The sequence below is a fragment of the Panulirus ornatus genome, chromosome 2 (genome assembly GCF_036320965.1).
Source record: "Panulirus ornatus isolate Po-2019 chromosome 2, ASM3632096v1, whole genome shotgun sequence".
Taxonomy (NCBI): domain Eukaryota; kingdom Metazoa; phylum Arthropoda; class Malacostraca; order Decapoda; family Palinuridae; genus Panulirus; species Panulirus ornatus.
The window spans coordinates 26,129,165-26,155,614 of record NC_092225.1 but is presented as its reverse complement, the minus strand read 5'-3'; the positions used below and the strand labels follow the sequence as shown (position 1 = coordinate 26,155,614).

At 38.8% G+C, this 26,450-nt stretch overlaps 1 protein-coding gene across 2 annotated transcripts; it reads right to left on the bottom strand.

The window, feature by feature from the left end:
* Window positions 1-1,761: 1,761 nt before the first annotated feature.
* Brms1 (breast cancer metastasis-suppressor 1-like protein) lies at window positions 1,762-23,595 on the bottom strand. Of its 2 annotated transcripts, XM_071672091.1 has the most exons (7): window positions 22,981-23,595; window positions 16,866-16,956; window positions 16,294-16,501; window positions 15,055-15,201; window positions 13,100-13,247; window positions 8,030-8,080; window positions 1,762-2,298 (listed from the first exon to the last, which is right to left on the bottom strand). In XM_071672091.1, exons 1-6 carry the CDS (start codon window positions 23,123-23,125, stop codon window positions 8,031-8,033), a joined length of 789 nt encoding a protein of 262 aa, XP_071528192.1. In that variant the 5' UTR covers window positions 23,126-23,595; the 3' UTR covers window positions 1,762-2,298; window position 8,030. The 2 variants fall into 2 exon arrangements, with proteins under 2 accessions (XP_071528192.1, XP_071528202.1); XM_071672101.1 differs by lacking the exons at window positions 1,762-2,298; window positions 8,030-8,080 and adding an exon at window positions 12,525-12,953 and having other exon boundaries at window positions 22,981-23,592.
* Between the last annotated feature and the right edge of the window lie 2,855 nt (window positions 23,596-26,450).

Sequence of the window (26,450 nt, the reverse complement as noted above, 5' to 3'; positions counted from 1 at the left end):
AAGTCAAGAACATTATCTCGGAAAGCAAAAATGGGTATGTTTGAAGGAATAGTGGTTCCAACAATGTTGTATGGTTGTGAGGCGTGGGCTATGGATAGAGTTGTGCGCAGGAGGATGGATGTGCTGGAAATGAGATGTTTGAGGACAATGTGTGGTGTGAGGTGGTTTGATCGAGTAAGTAACGTAAGGGTAAGAGAGATGTGTGGAAATAAAAAGAGCGTGGTTGAGAGAGCAGAAGAGGGTGTTTTGAAATGGTTTGGGCACATGGAGAGAATGAGTGAGGGAAGATTGACCAAGAGGATATATGTGTCGGAGGTGGAGGGAACGAGGAGAAGTGGGAGACCAAATTGGAGGTGGAAAGATGGAGTGAAAAAGATTTTGTGTGATCGGGGCCTGAACATGCAGGAGGGTGAAAGGAGGGCAAGGAATAGAGTGAATTGGAGCGATGTGGTATACCGGGGTTGACGTGCTGTCAGTGGATTGAATCAGGGCATGTGAGGCGTCTGGGGTAAGCCATGGAAAGCTGTGTAGGTATGTATATTTGCGTGTGTGGACGTATGTATATACATGTGTATGGGGGTGGGTTGGGCCATTTCTTTCGTCTGTTTCCTTGCGCTACCTCGCAAATGCGGGAGACAGCGACAAAGCAAAGAAAGAAAAAAAAAAAAAAAAAAAAAATATATATATATATATATATATATATATATATATATATATATATATATATATTTTTTTTTCTTTTTTTTCTTCATTAAACTCAATCACCATCTCCCACATCAGCGAGGCAGCACAAGGAAACAGACAAAAGAATGGCCCATCCCACCCAAATACATATGTATATACATAAACGCCCACACACACACATATACATACCTATAAATTTCAACGTATACATACATAGACATATACATATATACACATGTACACATTCATACTTGCTGCCTTCATCCATTCCTGTCGCCACCCAACCACATATGAAACAGCTAACCCCCCCCCGACATGTGCATGCAAGGTAGCGCTAGGAAAAGACAAAAAAGGCCACATTTGTTCACACAGTCTTTAGCTGTCATGTGTAATGCACCGAAACCACAGCTCCCTTTCCACATCCAGGCCCCCTAAGACTTTCCAAGGTTTACCTCAGATGCTTTACATGCCCTGGTTCAATCCATTGACAGCACACTGACCCCGGTATACAACATCGTTCCAACTCACTCTATTCCTTGCACGCCTTTCACCCTCCTGTATGTTCAGGTCCTGATCGCTCAAAATTTGTTTCACTCCATCCTTCCACCTCCACTTTATCTATTCATTATTTATCATCTTATCATACTTAATGGCTGTTTCCCACATCAGCGAGGTGGCACCAGGAAACAGACACATTTACTGATATTGTTTCCTGAAAACTCAAGACTTAAACAGGCAGTTATCTTGAATTCATTGGACCATGGATACTGGGAGTTCTTTGATTTTAGAAATAATGACTTTTTAATAATTCTGTACTTATGTATATAAATGTTTAGACAGTTAAAAAGACTGCATTTCAGCTGTTGATGTTTATCTTGATCAAGAGAGGTTTTCAGTTATCAAAGCATATTTTTGTTATCAAGTTCTAATGTCAATAAGGTAGTATATCTCAACACAAATCTCGCTTATAGTTTTAAAGCATATTCCATCCATTATAATACAGCAACTACCAGAAGACTCAGGTAATTCAATGAATCTAGTCTGGATGGACAGCTTTTGGATTACAGAAAGACAAAAAGAACTTTTTATTTTAATAAAAAACTGACATAAGAACAGGTTTATGTTAAACTTATGAAAGGCAATAATCAATATTAATAAAAAAATCTTTTAATATTAACTTACATACTAATTTGCAAAGACGAAAAATAATTGTGAGTTTTCACACGATTCATTTTATCAAGAACTAATGCTCTGAACACAATTTTGTTACCAACTTATAAGGTTGAGTACATCAGCACTAACCTGGGTTCAATAGACCTCATTCTCTACATTACTGATTCACAGATTTTGTATGATGAATTAATACTGATGATAACAATTGCCAGTAAGTTTCCATTAATCTTGTAACCCTTAATACAGCAACTTAAAATATTCTGGAAAGCATGCTTGTGATCTTTTTTTTAATCTGGTGTAAGAAATTGTATCTACTCCTTACTGTACATATCAGACAGTTAATCATATATGGCAACAATGTTAGTGAGTCTTAAACCAAAATATACAGATCTACAATGAAAACATTAGAAACACAAACTCTGATATCAGCAGTGGCTCAACCTGAAACAAAAAGAAATAAGAATTAGTTACATATATAAATCATTTTTTCATGGTACCTAAACAGGATAGACAACTGAATGCATGTATCATGGCCTCTCATATGTGCTATCTATCTATCTATCTATCTACCTATATTACTTTTAATTACCCAAGATCCAATTTCTAAGGAAGAGTACTGATGTAACCAGGACCTCTTTCTAGAGGTTCCTGCACCCCAAAGATGCACTACTTTCAGTAGCAGGGAAATGAACAATCCTATTGAGTGAAAAGTTCTTGCACGAGACTGTGCTCCCAATAATAAACCTCACCAAAGTCAAGTGCTCACTTGCGTTGCAACCTCAAGCGGGTGGGATATATTTATCTTATTTTTTCATACTATTTGCCATTTCCCACATTTGCGAGGTAGCGTTAAGAACAGAGGTCTGAACCCTCCAGGGAAATCCTTACTTGGCCCCCTACTCTGTTCCTTCTGGGAAATTAAAAAATGAGAGGGGGAAGAATTCCAGCCCCCCCACTCCCTCCCCTTTTAGTCGCCTTCTATGACACACAGGGAATACATGGGAAGTATTCTTTCTCCCCTATCCCCAGGGATATATTTTTATTTTATTTTGCTTTGTCGCTGTCTCCTGCGTTAGCGAGGTAGCGAAAGGAAACAGACGAAAGAACGGCCCAACCCACCCACATACACATGTATATACATACACAACCACACATGCAAATATACATAACTATACATCTCAATGTACACATATATATACACACACAGGCATATACATATATACCCATGCACACAATTCACACTGTCTGCTTTTATTCATTCCCATCGCCACCTCGCCACACATGGAATAACATCCCCCTCCCCCCTCATGTGTGTGAGGTAGCGCTAGGAAAAGACAACAAAGGCCCTATTCGTTCACACTCAGTCTCTAGCTGTCATACAATAATGCCCGAAACCACATCTCCCTTTCCACATCCAGGCCCCACACAACTTTCCATGGTTTACCCCAGATGCTTCACATGCCCTGATTCAATCCATTGACAGCACATCGACCCCGGTATACCACATCGATCCAATTCACACTATTCCTTGCACACCTTTCACCCTCCTGCATGTTCAGGCCCCAATCACTCAAAATCTTTTTCACTCCATCTTTCCACCTCCAATTTGGTCTCCCACTTCTCCTCGTTCCCTCCACCTCCGACACATATATCCTCTTGGTCAATCTTTCCTCACTCATTCTCTCCATGTGACCAAACCATTTCAAAACACCCTCTTCTGCTCTCTCAACCACACTCTTTATTACCACACATCTCTCTTACCCTTACGTTACTTACTCGATCAAACCACCTCACACCACATATTGTCCTCAAACATCTCATTTCCAGCACATCCACCCTCCTCCGCACAACTCTATCCATAGCCCATGCCTCACAACCATACAACATTGTTGGAACCACTATTCCTTCAGACATACCCATTTTTGCTTTCCGAGATAATATTCTCAACTTCCACACATTCTTCAAGGCTCCCAGAATTTTCGCCCCCTCCCCCACCCTATGATTCACTTCCGCTTCCATGGTTCCATCCGCTGCCAAATCCACTCCCAGATATCTAAAACACTTCACTTCCTTCAGTTTTTCTCCATTCAAACTTACCTTCCACTTGACTTGACCCTCAACCCTACTGTACCTAATAACCTTGCTCTTATTCACATTTACTCTCAACTTTCTTTTCCACACACTTTGCCAAACTCAGTCACCCACTTCTGCAGTTTCTCACATGAATCAGCCACCAGTGCTGTATCATCAGCGAACAACAACTGACACTTCCCAAGCTCTCTCATCCACAACAGACTGCATACTTGCCCCTCTTTCCAAAACTCTTGCATTCACCTCCCTAACAACCCCATCCATAAACAAATTAAACAACCATGGAGACATCACACACCCCTGCCGCAAACCTACATTCACTGAGAACCAATCACTTTCCTCTCTTCCTATACGTACACATGCCTTACATCCTCGACAAAAACTTTTCACTGCTTCTAGCAACTTGCTTCCCACACCATATATTCTTAATACCTTCCACAGAGCATCTCTATCAACTCTATCATATGCCTTCTCCAGATCCATAAATGCTACATACAAATCCATTTGCTTTTCTAAGTATTTCTCACATACATTCTTCAAAACAAACACCTGATCCACACATCCTCAACCACTTCTGAAACCACACTGCTCTTCCCCAATCTGATGCTCTGTACATGCCTTCACCCTCTCAATCAATACCCTCCCATATAATTTACTAGGAATACTCAACAAACTTATACCTCTGTAATTTGAGCACTCACTCTTATCCCCTTTGCCTTTGTACAATGGCACTATGCAAGCATTCCGCCAATCCTCAGGCACCTCACCATGAGTCATACATACATTAAATAACCTTACCAACCAGTCAACAATTCAGTCACCCCCTTTTTTAATAAATTCCAGTGCAATACCATCCAAACCTGCTGCCTTGTCGGCTTTCATCTTCCGCAAAGCTTTTACTACGTCTTCTCTGTTTACCAAATCATTTTCCCTAACCCTCTCACTTTGCACACCACCTCGACCAAAACACCCCATATCTGCCACTCTATCATCTAACACATTCAACAAACCTTCAAAATACTCACTCCATCTCCTTCTCACATCACCACTACTTGTTATCACATCCCCAATAGCCCCCTTCACTGAGGTTCCCATTTGCTCCCTTGTCTTACGCACTTTATTTACCTCCTTCCAAAACATCTTTTTATTCTCCCTAAAATTTAATGATACTCTCTCACCCCAACTCTTATTTGCCCTCTTTTTCACCTCTTGCACCTTCCTCTTGACCTCCTGCCTCTTTCTTTTATACATCTCCCACTCATTTGCATTTTTTCCCTGCAAAAATCGTCCAAATGCCTCTCTCTTCTTTCACTTATAATCTTACTTCTTCATCACACCACTCACTACCCTTTCTAATCAACCCACCTCCCACGCTTCTCATGCCACAAGCATCTTTTGCGCAAGCCATCACTGCTTCCCTAAATACATCCCATTCCTCCCCCACTCCCCTTACCTCCTTTGTTCTCACCTTTTTCCATTCTGTACTCAGTCTCTCCTGGTACTTCCTCACACACGTCTCCTTCCTAAGCTCACTTACTCTCACCACTCTCTTCACCCCAACATTCTCTCTTCTTTTCTGAAAACCCCTACAAATCTTCACCTTCGCCTCCACAAGATAATGATCAGACATCCCTCCAGTTGCACCTCTCAGCACATTAACATCCAAAAGTCTCTCTTTCGCGCGCCTATCAATTAACACGTAATCCAATAACGCTCTCTGGCCATCTCTCCAACTTACATACATATACTTATGTATATCTCACTTTTTAAACCAGGTATTCCCAATCACCAGTCCTTTTTCAGCACATAAATCTACAAGCTCTTCACCATTTCCATTTACAACACTGAACACTCCATGTATACCAATTATTCCCTCAACTGCCACATTACTCACCTTTGCATTCAAACCACCCATCACTATAACCTGGTCTCGTGCATTAAAACCACTAACACACTCATTCAGCTGCTCTCAAAACACTTGCCTCTCATGATCTTTCTTCTCATGCCCAGGTGCATATGCACCAATAATCAATTAATATATATATCTCCATCAACTTTCAGTTGATGGAGATATATATATTAATCTATTTATACTTATTTATCATACATCATCAGTTTCTTACTTCAGCGAGGTAGCACCAGGAAGCAGACAAAGAATGGCCCATACACTCATATACATATCAACATATACATACACATACACAGACATATACATACACACACATGTACATATTCATACTAGCTTGCCTTCATCCATCCCTGTCGCTACCCTGCCCCACAGGAAACAGCAACATTCCGGTAGAATGACAGCTCTCAAGGAACACAATTGCGCCATTCTACAATGATCCTCAAACTTTTATAATTCATTCTTCTCTACTTATAATAAGAAATTTCAAAACATCTGGAAGCTTTTCAATCATCATACATTTAATAATGAAGTCAAAGCAAAACAACTTTGGATTCATATCCCACCCACCAGTGGTCAACCTAAAAACAAGAACATATTGCATCTGGCAGCAACCCTCATCTCAGTTTGTTACAGTTTGTGCTGCCTCCAAAGTAAGTGTAACCATGTCAGTATGTCTGTAATGAGTGTTAATCATTAATCAAAACTACTCGGAGCACTGGGTGTAAGTGTATCAGGAGACCCAATGATGTTAAAAATAAAAAACTCATGGTTGACTGAAGTTTGACCATTACTATATGACCATAGGATTAACACATGCATTCAACGACCTAAAAAAGGGTATGCCCCTCTTTAGTAAGTGATCATTGCATCATAGATAAAGACTTATGTAAGGAGAAAGCAGCAGGCAATACATATAACAATGGATAAATTCTTAAAAGGCTTCGGAGAACTCTTCAACCTCTAGTTAAAACAGATGTCGAATCAGATATTCGGTTTTTTGTTTTTTGTTTTCTTTTCTTAGGTATGACAAACTTTGTGCCATTCCTCTCCCTCCACACATCCCCCAGTCCACCTTTAGTGTCTCATCCACCACTTTAAGCCCTTATCAACAACTCTTCTGGTAAAGTTTCCATGTCATATGCTTGTGCCCACAATAAACCTTAACCATAAATTGCCTCTGAAAATATATGGGGCGGAATGACAAAGTTCTTTGCAGACAATGCATCTAACATCAAAATGTAAAAAAAATAAGAACATTTCATGTACACTGTAAATATCACCTGCATTCAAAACAAGACAATCTGTAATATACATATGGTACTAAAATAAAATTGTAAAAACAAAGAGCAAAAAAATCTAAAAAGCCTGATCTTCCAAAACCTAACAGCGTCATAATGCATTACTAGAATTTCATATATATTTTCAAATATTTTCCTAAAGTTAAAAATATTCTATAACTCTTACTGTGACAAATGACATCAAAAAGACACCTAAACTGGTCATAATTCCATTTCATTATTTACATAATACTTAATGATCTTTTTTACCTATATTTTGAAAGAAAAAGTAGACCTTGAATCACTGTCAAATGGAAAATCAGAATTCCTTTTTGTTGGTCATAACATCAGCACTACTGCAATTGCAATACATTTTTTTTTCTTTTTGTTAATTTTTTGTGCATATTCGCAGTTTCCCACATTAGCAAGGTAGCGTTAAGAACAGAGGACTGAGCTTTTGAGTAAATATCCTCATCTGGCCACCCTTCTCTGTTCCTTGCTGAAAGGGGGATGCTATTTGTTGTGTGGCTGGGTAGCAACAGGAATGGGTGAAGGCAAGCAAGTATGAATATGTGCCTTTGCATATATGAATATGTCTGCATATGTATATGTATGTACATGTGCATGTATGGGTGTTTATGAATATGAGTATATGAGTGTATATGAGTGGTTGGGTCATTCTTCGTCTCTTTCCTAGTGCTACCTCGCTGACAAAGGGAAACAGCGATTAAGTATATTAAATAAATATATTCAAAAGCTCCTAGAAGAAAAGAATGAAGAATGAATGCTTCAAAGGCATGGCTTAGCAACATGAATTCTTAAAAACTCACTTCACCTGGAGTATTCTTCTGCATATATGTCTAAATTCTACAAATGCAACAAATAAGCATCTTACCTCAGAGAGAAAAAGCTTCTGTGTAGTGACGAGGAGATGTGATTTTTCCAACTGAAAAAGCAAAAGTGGAAAGTGACAATATCTACGTCTCCTTTATGATCCACAACTTCAGCAACAAAGAAGGGTAGTTTCTTCAATTAGGCCTACTTATACAGAAAATTTGATATGAATAACATTTCTACACTTAACTGCCTTTCCCAATTTAGCAAGGAAGCATTAAGCTTGAACAATCAATAGCTCCATTTGCACACATAAAATCTCTAAGACACAATACAAAATGTGCAAAAATCAGAACCCACCATCCACAGTCGAGCCCTACCGACAACTTCACTTACCTTGATATCTGTACACGCCCTTGCTCAGCCTGGCAGATAGCACATCACTCCCTTCTCTGCCAGTGCTCACACTCATTTTATCCAAGGCAGTCTATCATTCTCTCTATGTGTTTAGGCCCCATTATACATGAGCTACCTTCACTCCATCCTTAAATCTTCTTGGTCTCCCCCTAGAACTGTTGATCACACTAAAGGAAAGGCCTCTGAGAGGAACAGCATTACTAATGAAGCAGGTTATGTGGTTTGTGCCACATATCTTGCACTACCTTTCAGGCCAAATCTCGTTGTAGGTTCTTTACCTTGTGTCCCCTGATTCTTACATGCAGATCCTCTGTCACTCTCTTCATTCATACTGTTTTTAAATCTCAGCCATATAAGACATTTTGCTTGATATTCACAACTGCTTCTCCCACCTTTACAATGAAGTGTCAGCAACAGGCAAATAGTGGCCTCATTTCCACACAATCCAGCTGTCACATTTAATGCACACATTACTTGAAACAAGAAACAGTTAATCTAAACTTCATAATGAATCATTCCTATGTAAAGCTCCCTTACTTTTGGGCAAATTTTGCTGAGGATTATTCAGAGGAATGCTCAAAAAGATGCAAAGTACATCATACAGTGAATAATGAAGTCACAATCTGCATATACATCATATGAAATGTACAAGAATATCCACAGCTTAGGATGGTGTGATATGGACTTAACAAATCTAGGCTGATCTACCATCTTAAGCCAATTTCTGTAACAGTACATTTCAAAAACATTCTCTAACATTGTCAAAATCGTTCATCTTCTTTAATACTTTTGCAGATATCAATGACCATGCAAATTACTTATCCGGCATCAAAATTTCTTAAAAACAATATTAAGGGAGAAATCAAGGAAAATACGTAGAACTTGTCGTAAAGTGTTCATTACACAACTGTAAAAAACAAACAGGAAGGATTCAACATGAAGTAAATTTTATTCCAAAAGCATGGCACCGTTATAAGTGAATATTACCAAACTTGAAACATTATACACTTATACATATACGTATATGTCAGTGCTGCTAACCACGTTTAGAGTACACACCTCAAAATCATGTACATCATTACAACAACTACGGCAACATGGTTTTGAAGGACCAGCAGTGCTATGTGTGGCTGGAGGCTGCTTTAGGTCAAGCCCTGCACGATGGTGGTTGGATGCGCTCAGCGAGTGAGGTCACCCACCAGGTCACTGACGTCACCCTAAACTGGTTTACCCATACTGTACCTGTATCGTTCTTCCACACTGGGACTCTCACCAAGAGTGACCTCGATACAAATCTCAATTACAAGTAAATGTTCACTTTTTGGGCTGTTTTTACCCTTGTACAAAGTACAGTGCTAAAGGCTGAACTTACCAAAGAGGCTCCAACTGGGTTTTCTCGATGTACTGTGATTAACAAATCAGTATTTGCCTAATGATCGTTTGTTATCACAAGCCACCATCATGCCCCTGCGTATTGCGCAATTACCATTCCACACATCACTTCAGAATTTGCCTTTCTGTATCACTTTTATATGACCGAGGTGAAAGTTCGTTTTCCTTAGGGACTTTCTGAGATCTGGATTAGAAATTATAAGAATCTGTGAACGAGTATTACCGATAAAACCAGATCATTCAACATTAACCACTCATATCACACACTCGAACTACACTACCAAATTCTTGAGGAAAGTTGGTAAGTATGGTAAAGGGAGTTGTCGGTTGTGCTCTTAATAATCATCAATTTTCCAGAATATAGTCATCAGTCTTGTTGAGAAAATGTTTGGTCGCAATATCACTTGAAAGTGAAATGACTGTATTTACCATAGAGACATACTGAATGTCATAAGAGCCATTTAATAGAGTAAATAAAATTGCCAACGATATGTTCCACATGTGTACCCAGACCAGCTTCGAAATGACGCAAATGTGTTACATACTGTTTTGTTGACAATATCAGACAAGGTATAAAAATAATAGTTAATGATTTCGTGGAAAATGTCAAGTGCAAGTACCTCATAGTTACGGAGTTCGTTTTGGCATGAATAAAAAGTACCCGAAACTGTTCACACAAATTTCTATATAATTTGGCTACCTTTGAGGAAGTTCTTTGATCTACTGTCTAAAATTCGTCCACTATTTTCTTCACAGTTTCATAATTCAAATTTGACTCCATGACTGATATTTCTCGTATACCGTCCGTACATTCCACGGCACTAATGCAAATCCAAATCCATTAAGCGTACGAGGGTTAACACATTAACCCCAATACTAGATCGAGAGAGAATTTTCTCAAAATGACGGACCGTCAAAACGCTATCATATGACATTTCACAGTACAGTGGTCAGTGGTTAATGGTGTTTAACGTCAGTAAACTAATTTCATATATATATATATATATATATATATATATATATATATATATATATATATATATATATATATATATATATATATATATCCATTATGAGTCCACGGGGAAAATGAAACACGATAAGTTCCCTTGTGGACTTTCGTGTAATAATCACATCATCAGGGGAGACACAAATGGCGTCCTAGCTACGTCTCTTCGTTGTATATCAACTGACTGTTATTTCTCTCTTGTGTCTCCCCTGATAATGTGATTATTACACGAGAGTCCACTTGGGAACTTATTGTGTTTCATTTTCCCCGTGGACTATTAGGAATATTATCATAATATTTTTTCTATTATACTTTGTCGCTGTCTCCCGCGTTAGCGAGGTAGCGCAAGGAAACAGACGAAAGAATGGCCCAACCCACCATATACATATATACACATGTACATAATTCATACTTGGTGCCTTTATTCATTCCCGTCGCCAACCCACCACACATGAAATAGCAACCCTCTCCCCCCGCGAGGAAGCGCTAGGAAAGGATAAAAGGCCACATTCGTTCACACTCAGTCTCTAGCTGTTATGTGTAATGCACCGAAACCACAGCTCCCTATCCACATCCAGGCCCCACAAAACTTTCCATGGTTTACCCCAGACGCTTCACATGCCCTGGTTCAATCCACTGACTACACGACGACCCCGGTATACCACATCTTTCCAATTCACTCTATTCCTTGCATGCCTTTCACTCTCCTGTATGTTCAGGCCCCAATCGCTCAATCTTTTTCACTCCATCCTTCCATCTCCAATTTGATTTCCCACTCCTCGTTTCCTCCACCTCTGACACATATATCCTCTTTGTCAATCTTTCCTCACTCATTCTCTCCATGTGACCAAACTATTTCAATACACCCTCTTCTGCTCTCTCAACCACACTCTTTTTATTACCACACATCTCTCTCACCCATTCATTATTTACTCGATCAAACCGCAATGAGCGATGCATATGCAATCCGATCAAAGTTACGTTGCAAGTGAAAAGTCTTAACACTACCTTACTAACACAAGAAATACAGGACATTACAAGAAAATGCTAGTTAGTTTTACTCATATCAATATAAAGTAAAATCCAAACCATGGAAAGGTCTGAGGGGCTTGGCTGTGGATAGGGGAGCACTGGTATCGGTGCATTATATATGACAGCTGGTGAGTGGATTCCAGCAAATGAGGCAGCTTTCATGTCCTCTGGAGCTACCTCGTTGGGCAGTAAACAGTAAAAATAAAGTATGAAAAAAGGAAATGACACATAGGGAAAGTATGAAATGCGAAATAAAAAATATCAAGTGTGCAAAGTAACAAGATATACGCAGAATTAAATCATGCCTAGAAAATCCCATAATCCTTATTGTCTTGCATAAATCAAAAGAATCTGTGCCTCCAGCCCAGATCCTCCCCATCTACTCCTTCCCATACAAACATATGAAAAAAGTTACTACTTTTCAAGAATTTTCTTCATTAACGTATGACAGTGACATATTCTGTAGGGAAAAGCATTTTATTCATGTGAATTTTTCTTGACTAGCAGAGGTAATTTCCATGAAGTCATCCTGATTAAAGGTTAAAGGTATATGCAAAATGTCTAAACTTTAAAAACATAAGTTTTATTCTATTAATATTGCTTGCCAACATTCTCTTATCACTTTTCTTAGTCACATCTCAATTCTCCCTCCCTCCTCTCTCTCTCTCTCTCTCTCTCTCTCTCTCTCTCTCTCTCTCTCTCTCTCTCTCTCTCTCGGGAGTACATAGATTGTCATTTTCTTGAGTCACATATAACCACTTCCTCTTTCTCTCCCGTTTCCCTCCCCCAGGAGCACATGGAACATTCAGATTTACCAGCTATGAACCACCCTGGATTTAACAGAGACAACCTGGGTTAGTGGTAAGACAACTGGTGCACTGGGAGTCTGTTGCTTGCTATAAAGAATACTTGCAACCCTTGCATCATTTATAATTTCTTTTATTTCTATACTATTCTATTTCAAAATCTACTATTTTACTTTATATATGGTAACCAGGAATTCCAATGCATTGATATCATAATGACTTACTAAGAACATCTTGAAATCAACTTGTGTTTGCTCTGTTTGGTATGGTTAGCTGAAATGTTGCTTCAAAATTTCCAAATTAATTTCTATATCACTTGAGCTCCTTTTCTGTAAAACAATCAACTTTGCTTTAATAGTCATTCTTAACCCACTATAGCTAGCTCATGCTTTTATAAGTTTAAGAAATTAAGTTAACATATATAAGAAATAAATCAGTATGAATGATAGAGAATTTAGTGTATGTACAAACTTACATTTGCTTTTTCGTTTTGAAGCAGTAAGAGCTTTCTTTATAGTAGTCCAGTCATCCACAATATCTGGTTCCCTCAACATATAAACAATGTATGGGCCAGCAACAGTTGTGGGTTTTTTCCTCTTACGATCTGTGGAACTATTTGAACCCTGAAAAAAATAATGTATGTAAGATTAATACAATTTCACTATTTTTCTAAGAAAAAAGACTGCAGCTAAAAAGAAATCTATCGATTACAATCCTCAAAAACATTTCTGGCATCTAATAATCTATTTCTTGCTTGTAAATTAAAGACTCGCCTACACCAATAACTTCTGAGCCCTTCAGTCTCGGGCACTTTTACACATTCCTCAAGTTCACCCTTTTCAACTCTGCTTATATAAAGCTTCACAAAAAAATATATATATGGTATAAATGTATGTATGTATATTCTCAATCATTCAGACATTTATCATTGCTCCAAGACCTCTTTCTGAAAGAGGCAAGTTTCGATGTAAAGTCACCGTTCACCAATGTGCCTACACAGGGTGCAGTCCAGGCAGGGAAAAGGCGAGTCAACAACATGAGGGACGAGGACCTCCTCTTCACAAGGAGGGACTACACTGAACTCATAACTGTAAACTTTGGCCTGCTTCAGTTCATGGGAAACAAGAACCAGAAGCACATCAAGCTAGTCATGGGTTTGCTGTTGAATGTCATCCTAGCCTGACTGTTCATGAAGCCTGAGGAAGAACACAACAAGATCATAGGCAACATGGCAACCTGGATGAGACAGGAGGATGATCTTTCTTTTCCTTGCAAATCTGTTTGCCATTCCTTGTTAGTTAAATAGCACAAGAAGTATGTAAAGAAAGGGCCTCATTTACTCAAATCCATTCTCTAGCTGTCATGTGTAACGGAACGGACCAAAACCAAAGCCCCCTTCCTAAAACCTGGCAAGGGAAGTTAGTCAGTTTTTTGTTTGCTGATGACAGTGCTGGTGGCAGATTCTAGTCAGAAACTGCAGAAATAATGTAGGAGTCTGGGAGTACGTGTGAAAAAAATCAGTAAACGTGAATGAAAGCAAGGTTATTAAGGTTAGCTGGCGTGTGAGTTTGAATGGAGAGAACTTACAGAACGTGGGATGCTTTAGATACCTAGGAGTGGACATGGTAGCAAATGGAACTAAGGAAGCTGAAGTATGCCATATGTCAAGTTGGGGTACTATGGTCCTGGGCGTTTTGAGGAGCGCGTGGAAAGAGAGGTCGCTGTTAATGAGGACAAAGATGGGCAAGTTTGATGGATTAGTAGTCCCACTGGTGTTGCATTCATACAAGGCATTGGTTTCTTGGTGAGATAGTATGGATGAGGGTGAATGTGTTAGAAATGAAATGTTTTAGAGCAACAAGTGATATAAGGAAGATACAACAAATAAGAAATCATAAGGTAAGAGAGAGGTGTGGTAATGGGAACAGTCTGGTTAATCAAGCTGATGAGGAAGTGCTGAATTGATCTGGACATAGAGAAAGGATAAGAGGCTGACAAAGAGGAGAGAGGGTATGTGTCAAAAATGGAATGGGACAAGAAGGAGGAGACCAAACTGGAGAGGGAAGAATGGAATGAAAAAGGTTTTGAGAGTTTGAGGACCTAAACATGCAAGAGGGTGTAGGACTAAAGAGGATAGAGTGAAATGGAGCAATTTGGTATACAAGGAGGGGAATGCCGTCAAGTGATTGAACCAGGGCAGATAAAGAAGTCACGGGATACCACAGAGCAGTCTGTAGGGCCTGGTTAAGTAATAGGGGGATGTTGTTTTCGTGCACTATACATGACAGCTAAAAAGTGGCAGAGAACAAACGAAACAAATTCTGTCTGTTTCTGACACTATCTCACTATCATGGGAAACGTTAAACAAATATGTCAGAAAATAGAAAAAATATTTTCATTGCAGTACTCCTTTCAAATAGATATATATACCTGTCTGTGTCTTCGCCTCTTCCTATGTAGATTTTGTTCTGCCCAAACTTGGCTATTAACATCAACATTGTTTCGATCTTCTTCAAGACGCCGTATTTTTTCTTCTAGTTCACTTTCAATTGTATCCCATAACATCACTTTCTCATTCTGTAATAAAAGAATAATCTCATCCACACTAAACTATAACAGTCAACAGAAAAGATTCTAATAAAACACTTATCACGGTATGAAGTAGGGTTCTCAATTAAGAAGCCAAATAACTTCCTCGTGAAGCCTACAATAAGAAAACAATGACTAAAAAGAGCTTCAGCCTGACTGTGTCATTGTAAACATCACTTCATAAACAATCTTGTATCCCATGTCATACTGCAATACAGAAAATATCTATAAACACAAAAATAAAGGAAGTCAGGTCCTCTGAACACATTAAGCTACTAAATCACAATTAGTACAGTCAAAATTCTCTTCAGAAGTTGTTTGCCCTGATACAATTAAATCAATGAATACACACTACCCCAAAGCACTCCAAAGAAGGCCTCAGCTTTCAGAGTTGTAACTTCTGAACAAGAAATCTTACAAGCACAATAACTTAAATGTAAGTAAGGTTAAGAAGTGAGCCGGAATAATCATCAGCTATGGCTTAAAAATAGTTGGAGAGGAAATTAATGCTCTTTTCCAGGCCCTATTCTTTCGAATCCTGTGATCATCTATTTAAAGAGAAAGAGAGACAGCTAGCTACTGCCTACTAACAAGTAATAATGCCAACAGTATGTAAAGAAGCTACATAGCGCTCACTACATATGCTGCTTGTTTCACACCAATTTTGTTCTCTGGTGCCACATATGCTGTACATCAAGGTATCATCTGGAACAATCTTTAGCCATCTGAACAGTCTTCTTCTAACCCTATAGGTTTTAACATCATTATAAAAAAATGGTCTCCATTACATTTTATCCTAAGTTCCCCAATCAAATTCACTCACATCTAATTGCACTAGAAGGGGTCTTCTCAAAGTTACAGTAATAACTGCTGCAGGTGAAATCTGTTGCTTACTGCATACAAAATATATTCTTTAGAGTATTAATTTCTCTAAATTTCATAATATTTAAAGATCTTATAATATGACTAGGTTATCAAGTCTAGCAACAATGTTTCTTGGGATGTGCTTATATGTCTTTCATGTACCGCACAAAAATTCCTCTGTGAATGGTTTACAGGAAAAAGCTCAACTTTACTGACCTCAAAATTTTGTTTTGAGGCAAGCACCTCTGCCTCGTGTTTATTATTGATGTTCTGAAGCCGCAACTGTCTAAGAATACATGCCACCTCAAGCCGAATCCGCATGGCCTCTTGGAGTTCTTCAAGTGGCACAAGATACTCAGCAGCTTCCCCTACTCGAACTTCATCCAACTTAGCTTCAACCTGAGTTACTCGTTCACGATACAGCCTGATGGAATGAGAGTATGAGTATATAAAACAACATCCAGATTAACAGAACCAGTTTCCTTACTTATCACAGAGGGTGAAGCACATTATGTTTGGATATCTACTTTTGGTTCTCAAAAGTTATTTAAAAGTATAGACTATTAAAATATTATCAAGATTTTATCCATTCCACAGGGACATGGGAAAACCAACCAAAGGATATTTGGATATCAATGTGGATACCATGTGCAAACTTCAAATACCAATGTGCTTCCATGGTGTAGCAGTTATCATTGCTTAACTTGATTTCATGAACCAGTTGAAAGAAAGAAAATGAAAATAAGAATGTGTATTACTATGTATATATCATGCAATTGTATACTTACTGTTCTCGAAGCAAAGAAAACTGTTGTTCCAGGTCTGAGAGGTCAGTCAGGTACTCTCCTCGCCGTCTGTCACATTCTTCCTCATCAAGTTCTGTAGAACCATCCACAAAAAACGATTATCAAAGTAATACTAATATCGCTAAAATTACATCCTATTAAAAAAGGTCTTTCTTAATAAATGAATGCATCTTTTTTCTTTTTAACTGAGATGGCATAGGCAGCAGAGACCCTAATCAAGGCCATCCCATTAATGCTATATAAATATATATCACATGCTGTCAATGGATTGAACCAGGGCATGTGAAGCGTTTGGGGTAAACCATGGAAAGTTTTGTGGGGCCTGGATGTGGAAAGGGAGCTGTGGTTTCAATGCATTACACATGACAGCTAAAGATTGAGCGTGAACGAATGTGGCCTTTGTTGTCCTTTCCTAGCGCTACCTCACATGCATGTGGGGGAAAAAGGGATGCTTTTTCATGTGTGGTGGGGTGGCAGCGGAAATGGATGAAGGCAGATGTATATGCACACGTGTGTATGTATGTGTATGTATACGTTGAAATGTATGGGTATGTATACGAGTATGTGTGTGGGCATTTATGTATATACATGTGCATATGGGTGGGTTGGGCCATTCTTTCATCTGTTTCCTTGCGCTACCTCACTAACTTGAGAGACAGCGACAAAGTATAATAAAAATAATAGTAATAATAATAATATACATAGATTTGTATATATGCATATATTGTATATATGTAGATTTGTGTGCTGAAAAGGGACTGGTGACTGGGAATACCTGGTTTAAAAAGAGAGATATACATAATTATATGTATGTAAGTAGAGGGAAATGGCCAGAGAGTGTTATTGGATTACATGTTAATTGACAGACACATGAAAGAGAGAATTTTGGATGTTAATGTGCTGAGACGGGCAACTGAAGGGATGTCTGATCATTTTCCTGTGGAGGCGACGGTGAAGATATGTAGAGGTTTTCAGAAAAGAAGAGAGAATGGTGGGGTGAAGAGGGTGGAGAGTAAATGACCTTGGAAAGGAGACTTGTGTGAGGAAGTACCAGGAGAGATTAAATGCAGAATGGAAAAAGGTGAGAGCAAATGACGTAAGGGGAGTTGGGGAGGAATGGGATGTATTTAGGGAAGCAGCGATGGCTTGTGCAAATGATGCCTGTGGCATGAGGAAGGTGGGAGGTGAGCAGATTAGAGTGGTGGGATGAAGAATAAGATTGTTAGTGAAAGAGAAGAGAGAGGCAAATGAACAATTTTTACATGGAAATAGTGCAAATGACTCGGAAATGTATAAAAGAAAGAGGCAAGAAGTCAACAGAAAGGTGCAAGAGGTGAAAAGGAGGGCAAATGAGAGTTGGGGTAAGAGTATCACTAAATTTTTGGGAGAATAAAAACATGTTTTGGAAGGAGGTAAATAAAGTGTGTAAGAGAACAAATGGGAACACTGGTGAAGGGGGCAAATGGGGAGGTAATAACAAGTAGTGGTGAAGTGAGAGGGAGATGGAGAGAATATTTTGAAGGTTTGTTGAATGTGTTTGATGACAGAGTGGCAGACGTAGGGTGTTTTGGTTGAGGTGGCGTGCGAAGTGAGAGGGGTCAGGGAGAATGTTTGGGAAACAGAGGAGAGGTATTGAAAGCTTTGTAGAAGCTGAAAGCCGGCCAGGTGGCGGGTTTGGATGGTACTGCTGTGGAATTTATCAAAAAGGGGGAGACAGTGTTGTTGACTGGTTGGTAAGGATATTCAATGTATGTATGGTTCATGGTGAAGTGCCTGAGGATTGGCGGAATGCATGCATAGTGCCATTGTACAAATGCAAAGGCGGTAAAGGTGAATGTTCAAATTACAGAGGTATAAGCTTGTTGAGTATTCCTGGGATATTATATGGGAGGGTTTTGATTGACAGGGAAAAGGCATGTACAGAGCATCAGACTGGGGAAGAGCTGTGTGGTTTCAGAAGTCTTAGAGGATGTGTGGGACAGGTGTTTGCTTTGAAGAATGTAGTTGAGAAATACTTAGAAAAACAAATGGATTTGTATGTAGCATTTATGGATCTGAGGAAGGCATATGATATAGTTGATAGAGATGCTCTGTGGAAGGTATTAAGAGTATATGGTAAGGAGGTAAATTGCTAGAAGCAGTGAAAAGTTTTTATCAAGGATGTAAGGCTGATTCATGTGAGAAACTGCAGAAGCTGGTGACTGAGTTTGGTAAAGTGTGTGGAAGAAGAAAGTTGAGAGTAAATGTGAATAAGAGCAAGGTTATTAGGTACAGTAGGGGTGAGGGTCAAGTCAATTGGGAGGTGAGTTTGAATGGAGAAAAACTGGAGGAAGTGAAGTGTTTTAGATATCTGAGAGTGGATCTGTCAGCGGATGGAACCATGGAAGCGGAAGTGGATCATAGGGTGGGGGAGGGGGCGAAAATTTTGGGAGCCTTGAAAAATGTGTAGAAGTCGAGAACATTATCTCGGAAAGCAAAAATGGGTATGTTTGAGGGAATAGTGGTTCCAACAATGTTGTATGGTTGCGAGGCGTGGGCTATGGATAGAGATGTGCGCAGGAGGATGGATGTGCTGGAAATGAGATGTTTGAGGACAATGTGTGGTGTGAGGTGGTTTGATCGAGTAAGTAACGTAAGGGTAAGAGAGATGTGTGGAAATAAAAAGAGCGTGGTTGAGAGAGCAGAAGAGGGTGTTTTGAAATGGTTTGGGCACATGGAGAGAATGAGTGAGGAGAGATTGACCAAGAGGATATATGTGTCGGAGGTGGAGGGAACGAGGAGAAGAGGGAGACCAAATTGGAGGTGGAAAGATGGAGTGAAAAAGATTTTGTGTGATCGGGGCCTGAACATGCAGGAGGGTGAAAGGAGGGCAAGAAATAGAGTGAATTGGAGTCATGTGGTATACAGGGGTTGACGTGCTGTCAGTGGATTGAAGCAAGACATGTGAAGCGTCTGGGGTAAACCATGGAAAGCTGTGTAGGTATGTATATTTGCGTGTGTGGACGTGTGTATGTACATGTGTATGGGGGGGGGGCCATTTCTTTCGTCTGTTTCCTTGCGCTACCTCGCAAACGCGGGAGACAGCGACAAAGTATATAAAAAAAAAAAAAAAAAAAAAAAAAAAAAAAAAAAGTAAGGCATGTGTACGAGTAGGAAGAGAAGAAAGTGACTGGTTCCCAGTCAATGTCGGTTTGCGGCAGGGGTGCGTGATGTCTCCATGGTTCTTTAATTTGTTTATGGATGGGGTTGTTAGGGATAAATGCAAGAGTTTTGGAGAGAGGGGCAAGTATGCAGTCTGTTGTGGATGAGAGAGCTTGGGAAGTGAGTCAGTTGTTGTTCGCTGATGATACAGCGTTGGTGGCTGATCCGGGTGAGAAACTGCAGATGTTAGTGACTGAGTTTCATGAAGTATGTGAAAGAAGAAAGTTGAGAGTAAATGTGAATAAGAGCAAAGTTATCAGGTTCAGTAGGGTTGAGGGACAAGTTAATTGGGAGGTAAGTTTGAATGGAGAAAAACTGGAGGAAGTGAAGTGTTTTAGATATCTGGGAGTGGATTTAGCAGCGGATGGAACCTTATGGAAGCGGAAGTGAGTCATGGGGTGGGGGAAGAGGCGAAGGTTCTGGGAGCGTTGAAGAATGTGTGGAAGGCAAGAACGTTATCTCGGAGAGCAAAAATGGGTATGTTTGAAAGAATAGTGGTTCCAACAATGTTATATGATTGCGAGTCATGGGCTATAGATAGGATTGTGCAGAGGAGGGTGGATGTGTTGGAAATGAGATGTTTGAGGACTATATGTGGTGTGAGGTGGTTTGATTGAGTAAGTAATGAGAGGGTAAGAGAGATGTGTGGTAATAAAAAGAGTGTGGTTGAGAGGGCAGAAGAGGGTGTATTGAAATGGTTTGGTCACATGGAGAGAATGAATGACGAAAGATTGACAAAAAGGATATATGTGTAAGAGGTGGAGGGAACGAGAAGTGGGAGACCAAATTGGAGGTGGAAGGATGGAGTGAAAAAGATTTTGAGCGATCGGGTCCTGAACATACAGGAGGGTGAAAGGCTTGCAAGGAATAGAGTGAATTGGAACAGTGTGGTATATTTTCATGATATTCTAGTATTTTACTAATTCCTATTTGTCAAAACAACTGGGCGAGATTTTTGCACATAGACTATATTGCTTAAAACTGAGTGTGAGTGTTTTCACTTATTCTCAGTAATTTTCATTTTTGAAAAATTCAGTGGAAACTGTAAATGATCTTTGTATATTTTCTAACTTAGAAAATGTATATGGGAGCATTTTGGCCTGGACAGTGTAAGCATTTTTAAGAATAACAGCACTGCTTCCTCCTATTTTGATTTTAGGCTTTAAAAGATCTCATTTGTTGTGTTGTTTTACTGTTTTCATGAAAATAGGGTCAGAAACAATTTATATTTGTATACTTTTACATTTCTCTTTCATGATCTGACATGACTGTGTGTGGCTAGTATTTTGTATTAGTTTGTATTCTATATTTTGTAACAATAATTAAAATGTTGCTGTATTGCATGGTACTTTCAGTGCCCTATTGGAAGACTTGATTTCTGTCCAAGTGTAATCCTTCATTGTCTTCTAAATATGGGATTTTCATATTCATTCCTGTATCATCTCCAAATGATGATACATAAATATGTGTGTTTGCATATCAGATAAGAGAACAGCACCTTTTGCTGTGGGGGCACAAGATATTACCTTATAATGTCTTTTGATCTGTTTATTCAGGAAATGAATAACTATTCCTAAAAAGCATTTGTTCCCATTCTGTGCATAATACACCATGGTAACATGTAACAAAATCTTTTGCAGTCTCTATTACACCGACATTTTGTTTATTCTTCAGCACATCTATAAATCTATCATTCTCAATAAGCAACCGAGACAGGCATGATCTCCCTGACAATGCTACATTCCCATGGACTGTGTAAATTGTTTCTCAAGTCAGTAAATCAGTATCTTCGGACTTTCACAAAAGCATGAAGATGTACTGTATGACGTTTGTATAATATATTTATGATAAGTACCAAAGTTTTTATCATGAGAGGGGATGTTATAAAATCTATTTATTCATACTTAATTACCAATGACAACACGATATCTATGCGATGCAAAAGCTTGCTGAGTAATATGTGGTCTAGCTACAGGTAGGACACACATGCAGTTAGCACTAGATAGCAAATATCAAAGTAATAGGCCTGCCCACAGAAGGAAAAGTGAACCAAAAATGTGGCACAGGGCATGTGGGTCAAGTTGTGAAATTAGACTGTGAGAGTTAATGTCAAACTGCTTAAGACAATTCTGTTAAGTGGGAAGAGCTAGAAGCTCCCCAGATACAAAAGTAGTACTCCACATAATAACAAATCAATCTTTTGTAAAAATAGAAGAACTTTTCAGAGAAGACACGACTATCTAAACAAGACTCCCACTTTCTTTAGAGACAGATTTAGCTGTTAATGTAACAAGTGGTTTTCAAGACAGGTTTGATATTATGGTGAAATCCATTATGTTCATCATATAAGTGGTGGAATTACAGAACCATCAGAAGAAATCCGAGAACTGTGAGGGATTTAAGGGAGAGATGGTCAGAAACTGGGTTTTAGAAGCACTAAACTCATCTACATTCCATTTGTCCAAATGAGATATCCCAAGTTAAGTTTATAAAGGAAGTTGTGCTGAGATGAGATGCAGATGAAGAAAGAAAGGGTAGAGAAAATCTGTAGAAAAGGGAGCAATGGAGTGATGAGTCATCAGCATCCGACGAATTTTGGTTATCCATAGAAGAGGAAATAATTAATATAAAGGAGGAAGAGTAGGAGACATAATAATCTAATTTTATATCAAAAATTGCTCTATCAGCTCATTTGAACACAACTTGGGTAATCTAGTTGGCATACGCTGTTATTCTGATATACTCAAATCAACTCTTGACACTTGATAGAGTTTTGTCATGCCAGATTCCATGGCTTAAGAAAAACCTTCCATTTCACTCATCAACGCCAATAAAAAGGAAAATAGACACTGCACATAATAATACCCTAATTGAGTGACATTTAACAATATCTTACCTGAAGAATCATCAGACTCTGATCCATCAGATGATATTGACTCGTCCAGGGAACTTCGATCACTTTCAGAGTCTTGATCCCCATCTTCATTTTCACTCTCATGATCGTCTCTTTCATTGTCACGTACTCTCTTGACACCAGGCATGTCGTGCTCTGTACATATACATACGCACCCAAATGAAAGTTTCTTTGGGTTTGCTACGAGGTTCTTGTCAGTGTATCATATTCCCAATTCATCAAATGCAAGTCACAAGTTAGCAATTCCTCCGGTAATTCCATGACTTGTGCAAACTGGGCATTATGAATGTACAGTCACTTGAAACTAATGAATATTTTCCTGCCATAAACTAAAGAAATCAAATAGGTCTCAGATTCATACTCCGTTACCGTATTTTTTCATGTTTATTTACGATGCCATGGGGCCTTCTACGGTAAAACTTTTCCCGTTTTCGTTGTGCGGTTTTCCTGGGTTTACCTCCACTTCTAGTTTATATTTGTAGTTCACAAAAAGCTTTCAAGTCATTACAGTGAATATTACCTCCTATCCCCTAAACACAACCAAGTCATTCATCAGCCGCCAAACTTGTAAACAAACCACTCCAAATCATATGGACTTCAATGGTTCCTTTTCAGTTTCATTGATATCCATCTATACAGAAAAAAAGTGTTTTTTGCATTTTTAATATATTAAAAATGTTCTAATGACTTACCCTTACTTTTGATATATAAAGAATTCGATGTAAGGCAAAATATTCCCAAAATTAGTCAGTGTACAGTTTTTCCTTCATTTATCACAGCTAGATGAAATTATAATTCACATATTCTACCTAATTATAATCTCTACCTGTTAATGTCACTAGAATCCACCACTCTACCTGCAAATTCGTTAAGGGTTACAAGATAATATTTGTCAAGGACGTAAATGTTTTTGCTCTAAAAACCCAAGACTGAGCAAACACTTGGCACAAATCCCACTAATCCAGTTACCAGTAGAGTAATGCAAGAATGGGTTAGGCGTTAAGGTCAGTGTTAGGGCCCTGGTATCCTACAGGTAAGTAACTATGGGTCTCCAACAAAAGAATCTATCTCGTAACTTAAGGCAAATGAATCTGGTTTTAACGAATCTATCCTCGATAATCAATAAAAATCTCAAAATATCTATTGTTAATGAACAATATAAATCATGAGATACTTGAAAGATGGTTAAATCAGTTATATGATTTAGCACTACATCAAATCAAGGTTGAAGATCCAAGGAGGAGCAGGGGTCTTGTAACTACCAATTTGTATGTACGGGAAGACAGGTAGTTGTGAAATCGTGATTCCCCATCTGTTACCACATTGTAAAACTTTTGACTGCCTTCCGCATTCAATTCATTACTCAATATACTTCATTCATCCACTACTCTTATACGGTAAAAGTACTTCACATCTTTTTTCAATAAGTATGTAGCTTAATTTCCTGTTATGGCTTTGAGATGTTCGAGCTTTGATCCTTTCAGAGGAATGTTTCCTGGTGACATCATCAGACTGGTTTCAAAACTAAAAAGGTTTGATCGCGTCGCCCCTTACTCTTCTTTCTTCCATGATGAACAAATTATGACCATTAACCTCTCGTTGTAACTCAGCTCTCTTGTTTCTGGTACCATTCCTGTCCTCCTCTGCACCTTCTCTTGTTAGTTTACGGTTCGTCTTAGTATGGTGGCCATGCTTGAAATGCATATCCTAATTTTGGTCTAACAAGGCACAGGAACAGTTTACTGAATATTTCCTTATCCTCCTACTTAAATGCAGTTCTAATGTTTACCAGCAGATAGCATCTCATCTCCATGAATCTCCTAAGGTGAGATTCTGATGACCAATTGCTTACAATATCCTCTTCCTAAGTCCCTCTCAAAACTGCTGCTATTCAAATTCATGAGAGATAATCGTAGTGGGATCTTCTTTTACTTCTTTCGTCTTTGTTATTTTTAAGTCATTGGGGTTGAATTTCATCAACCATGTATCGGACCAACTTCGGACTTGTATGTTTAACTTTTTTTTTCCTCGTTGAATTATCTGTAAGCCCTCCAACTTTTCCCAGACTAATCCATTATCTGTTATCTTCCCGTATCACATACAGCTTCCGAGGGACGATAGTGGTCTGTTGCTGTTTGAAATCCTTCGTATTATCTGAATCTTAACGTTTCGACATCATGAGGACAAGGATATATCTTATATCTTATATTTCATTTCTTATATTTTTCCTTTCGAACATTACATAAGATGGCATTATCCAGGGAAGGGCGCATCTGGAAAAGAAAAATCAGTCGTTGCTAGACTCCACAGGTAAGTCATATATAGCTTTACTCGATTTGAAAATCGAATTACAGACTGAAAAAAAAATTGCACCACTTAAATTACCCCGAGAACCATATTTACCCTGGAGGTCTACCCATTGCCATTGTTACGTTTTTTTTTCCATTATAAAAGTCAGTCATGCAGCACCATTCACCTCCCGATGTACATCTTTAGGCAAAACTGTCAATATAAGGTGTGTTTGATTTGTACTGTCTTTGTAATTTAAATATCCATGATTTGAACATGGCGCGAATACTGTAAACATTCAGACGACACGCCAGCTGGGGGCCACGTATGTGCTGCTGAGCGACTTCACAAAAGCACTAAGTATACGTGAGTTTGTCTATTTTTTCCGTTCTCTCTGGTTTTCTCTTTGTGATTTTAGTCCTGACTGGTCAAGCTTTGCATCAATACTCCTCGATCAAGCAACTCAAAGATATCTCCTACCGGCAACTTGGCCACCATTCCACATCACCACAAGTTTGGGGCAGAAGAGACGTTGTGCACCCAATGAAATAAGGTTCTTATTTAGAAATGTATCTCCTTCAAAATGTTTATTTTGCCCTATCAACTCTTGCCTAGTAACCTAATTATATTTCTTTAATGCATCTTTAATCCTACGTTTTGCATCAATGTCCTTCGTTCGTTATATCATCTATGAACCAGGGGTGTGTACCTACTGCCAGCCCTAGAATCCTGTTCCTCATTTTTTGACGACAGGCGGAGTTGAAAGTGAAAAAAAGACAGAAATCACAATGATGGCAGTAGCACAAGAAATGTCCAGTTTGTGAACTGTGCGGCCTGACTCAGCGTAGGTAGGGGTTTACACGAGCTTTGTATATCTCTCTTCACAACCTCTTTTATTGCTCTTCTGTGAGAGTCATTTTCAGTGGAAAGCTAGAAATGGGATTGATTAAATGGTGACACACACTAACAAAAATATCAATGCTCACCTAAAGGAAAGTTAAAAAAAAAAAGAAAATAAAGGTAAATCACATTATCCAAATCAATGTCACCCGCAGCAGCAGCCAGCCATATACGACTGACACCTCTCTGAGCCCATGAAGGTTTAAGGAAAAGTAAATAGCCTCTATATTCTGGAGATATAACGTATATTCCTTTTGATTTTT